Raw genomic sequence first — 4,506 nt, 5'->3', positions numbered from 1 at the left:
CATTCTATGAGGTCAGCATTACACTGATACCAAAGCCAGACAAAGATATTACAAGAAAAGAAAAACTATACACCAGTACTACTTCTGAACACTAATGCAAAAATCCCCAACAAATTACTAGCAAACAAAAGTTAGCAGCATATTAAAAAAATTACATATCTTGACTAAGTCATATTTATTCCTGTAATGCAAGAATATTTCAACACACAAAAAACAGTCAGTGTAATACACTATGTTAACAAAATAAAAAGAAATCATCATCTTGGTTAATGCAGAAAAAAACACTGAACAAAATTGAACACCCTTTAATAATACAAAACATTCAAAAGCTAGGAATAGAAAGAGACTGCTTCAACATAATAAAAGCCATATATGAAAAACCCACCACAAACATCATACTCTATGTTGAAAGACTGAAACTTTTCCTCTGAGATTAGGAACAAGAAAGGATATTTGCTTTTACCACTTCTATTCAACATATTACTGGGGTTTCTAGCCAGAGCAATTAGTCAAGGAAAAGAAATAAAAGATATCCAAATTGGAAATGAAGAAGTAAAATATCTCTATTTGCAGATGGTATGATCCTTATCATAATTATTTGGAAAATCTTAAAGCTTCCACACACACACCCAAAATTAAAATAAATGAATTCCTCAAAAGAGTAGAATACAAAGTCAAGACACAAAAGTCAGTTGCACTAACAGGGAAAATTTGAAAGATAAATTACAGAAGCAATTTCATTTATAATACCATGAAAAGAATAAAATACCTAGACATTATTTAACCAAAGAGGTAAAAGATTTGTAGAAATAAAACTATAAACCATTGATAAAATACACATGAAAGTGGAAATACATCCCATGTTCATAAGTCAGAAGAATTAATATTGTTAAAATGTCAATTCCACATGAGCAATATGTAATCTTAAGGGACTCCAAGCAGCAAAATAATCTTGGGGGTAAAAAGAACAAACTGGAAGACATTACATGTTCTGATTTTAATACTTACTACAAAGCTACAGTAATCAAACCAGTGTGATAGTAGCATAAGGACAACAGATATATAGACCAATGGAATAGCATATAGAGCCCAGAAATAAATCCTCACAGATATGAGGACAACTTTTTAAACAAATGGTATTGAGAAAACTGAATTTACATATGCAAAAGAGTGGCTGTACCTTTACCTAACATCATATGCAAAAAAATTAACTAAAAATGGATCAAAGTTCTAAATTTGCCTAAAACAATACAACTGTTTATAAACATATGGCAAAATCTTCATGACACTGGATTTGGCAATGATTTCTTGGCTATGACATGAAAGGCACAGGTAATTAAAAAAATACTGTATTTCATAAAAAAAAAAAACATTAAATGTGTATCAAGAGACACTACCAACAGGGTCTACCTGGTGGTCTAGTGGTTAAGATTCCACACTTCCAAGTCAGGGGTGCAGGTTCAACCCCTGGTTGGGGAGCTAAGATCCTACATGCCATGAAACACAGCCAAGGGAAAAAAAAAAGAAGAAGAGAAGTACCAACAGAGTGAAAAGGCAGTCCACAGAATGAGAGAAAATATTTGCAAATCATATGTGACATGGGATTAGTATCCAGAATATATAGAGAACTCCTAAAACTCAACAACAAAAAAATAATTCAAATAAAGATGCACAAAGGACTTGAATAGACATTTTTCCAAAGAAGATATACAAACAGTCAGTGGGCACATGGAAAGATGCTCAACATCACTAATTATCAGGAAAATGCAAGTCAAAACTGCAATGAGCTATCTTCTCATACCTATTAGGATAGATCATATGAGAAAAATAAGTGTTGCCAAGGATGTATAGAAATTGGAACACTTGTGCACTGATGGTGGGAGTGTAAAATGGTGCAGTTACTGTGGAAAACACCATGGTAGTTCCTCAAATAAAACTAGAGCTACCATAAGATCCAGCAATTTCATTTCTGTGTATATACCCAAAGCAATTGAAAGCATGTCTCAAAGAAACATTTGTGTACCCATATTCATAGCAATATTATTCCCAACAGCTAAAATGTGGAAGCAAACCAACTGTTCACTAATAAACAAATGAATAAGTTTAGCAAAACTTATATACCTACAGCGCAAATTCTGCAATATACTACAACATGGCTAGACCTTAAGGACATTATACTAAGTGAAATGTCAGACACAAAAAGACAAATATTGTATAATTCCACTTATATGAGGTACTTAAGGTAATCAAGATCATAGAGACAGAAGATATTAATAGAATGGTGATTGACAAGGGTTGGGGGGATAATAGGTAATAATTTGTTAATTGGTATAGTGTTTCAGTTTTACAAGATGGAAAGAGTATGGAAATGGATGGTGGTGATGGCTGTGCAATGTTATGAATATATTTAATACCATTGAACTACATACTTTAAAATGATTAAGATGGTAAATTTTATGCTAAACATATTTTGCCACAATAAAATATTGAAGGGGAAAAAAAGACTGGGGACCTATCCTGAATACCAGCTAATGATAGCTCTTTTATACTTAACACTCAATCTCTTTTCCAAACCAAGGTGTGTTTCTGCTCCTGATTATCTCCCTATCCAGCTAATGAAACACCAATTGTCCATTATCAGAACTCAGAAAATCAACTGGTAAATCTAACCCCAGAACATGGTCTATTATATTATTTCATTTTCAAAATTTTGTCCCATCTAATCTATCTTGTTGCCTGGCTCTATGAATGTGTTGGGTATGTGAATAAGCCACACCCAACCTTCCTATACTATTTCAGTGCTATACTGTACTTTAGGCTTTTTAGATACCTTCCTTAGGTCAGGCCCTAAGCTTTGTTCGGCATTCCTCACCATAGCAACCATGTCTACATGTCATGCCATTTGCTCCTGGTCCTATATTTCCAAGATTCTGAACAGTCTTACTGCCTTAAATAGCCTCTCAGAAATATACCTAGAGAATAATGTTTAACAGTATGATCTGTACAGTACTGCTATGAGAAGATGTTCAATGTAAAAAAAAAAAGTTTCAGTAGTCAAATATATATAAGAAATGATGTATATTTTACTCCCATCATGGAGATTCATGGTAAACAAAAATAAATCCACAGCTCTGGGAAGCCCTGCACCAAAGAATACTATTTGACTAGGTTTAACTTAGTGTTTTGCAGACATTTTCAGACCCATAACCCTTTTCCACAAAACACTACTCTCTTGGGACTCATTCTGAGAAATGTTGGTCTACAGCATGTTTCTGAGTAGCCACCAGGCTCCAGTTTTTAAGCCCTCCCCAATTCTCTGGCTCTAGTCAATTAAATTCATAAGTTAAGAATTCCTCACCCAGAATTCCAAGATGCTTATCCTCCTCCAGCTGCACCTTTTCCTGGAATGTCTCATCTTGGAAGGCTTCATATCGAACTTTCCAGTAAGTGCCCCCAATTCGGATGGAGCTCTTCTGGAAGAATTTATCTGAGCCACTGGCATATAAGGAGGCAAATATCAAATTATTTAGCCATATATCAAATAAACTCCTGTTGCACACTTGTTCTTATCAAGTTATGGATCTTTGTTTAGGAAGGACCTCAGAGATCATCCAGGTTAACATCCATCTAGTGAAGGTATCTCGTCTGGCAAAATACAAATTAATGATACATAGCTTCTGCTTCAGCCTTTTCAAGATCAGGGAACTCATTTTCAGAGAAAATAATTCCTCTTACTGTTGGATAGTTTTTACGATTGGAGTTCTTTATAGTAGGCTGAAATCTTCTTGCTTGTAAGTTCTAGATGCTGGGATCAGTTCTATTCTCCAGAGTTACGTAGTCTTGTATCTGTCCTTAATCATCCTCAGGTACTCTAAATCCTTTCTCCCCTTAGTATCTTTCATTTAAAAATGAAAGTGCACTAACTTAGAAAGAATAGTTGTAGATTCTTAGAAGTCATGCTGACACCCAAGTGCCTACTTTCCTATATTTTCTGCAGATTCATTCTATTATTTCCTACTGGAGAATAAACATGATTTGATGTTCTATAGTATTTTCCATAAACTCTCTTAGTCATCTATCAAGTGCATCTTTTAAAAAGACCTGGAATCACTGATAGCCCAGTAAGTCAGTGTAACTTAAGGCCCAGCAACTGATTAGGGCACCAAACTTCTGCTCTATCTTGCCCATATCTGAGTCATGGATGAAGCATGAAAATTTGGAGAAATTCCTCAAAAAGGAGGGACATGGAATGACCATAAGGCAGGTTCCTTCCCCTCTTCTTATACTTTTCAGAGTACATTTTATACTTCAGCTTAAATGTGTCCTTCAGACTATGGTAAAGAAAGAAAGGAGCAACATGATAAATAAATGGTAGATTAGAATTGGAGAAATGTCATTTTAAATTACATGACCCCATCTTGGCCTTCTTTTCTGCTTGGACCCCTGGCTGGGAATATTTCAGATGACCATACAAAAAGCTTTATAACTCTGCAAGAGCAGGCACTC

The 4,506-nt window shown here is 34.8% G+C and overlaps 1 protein-coding gene across 1 annotated transcript in view; it reads right to left on the bottom strand.

Annotated features, from left to right (window-relative positions):
* Window positions 1-4,506, bottom strand: part of HEPH (hephaestin) — a gene marked incomplete at its 5' end in the record, with an annotated part of 17,753 nt that overhangs the window by 7,670 nt on the left and 5,577 nt on the right. Inside the window, one exon of the mRNA XM_010850619.1 lies at window positions 3,359-3,495. Within this exon, the coding sequence (XP_010848921.1) occupies window positions 3,359-3,495 (137 nt within the window). The remainder of the gene's footprint in view (window positions 1-3,358; window positions 3,496-4,506) is intronic.

This window comes from Bison bison, unplaced genomic scaffold, assembly GCF_000754665.1.
Source record: "Bison bison bison isolate TAMUID 2011002044 unplaced genomic scaffold, Bison_UMD1.0 scf7180017851384, whole genome shotgun sequence".
Taxonomy (NCBI): domain Eukaryota; kingdom Metazoa; phylum Chordata; class Mammalia; order Artiodactyla; family Bovidae; genus Bison; species Bison bison.
Note: the sequence above shows the minus strand (reverse complement) of the source record. Positions and strands in the feature narration are given on the sequence as shown.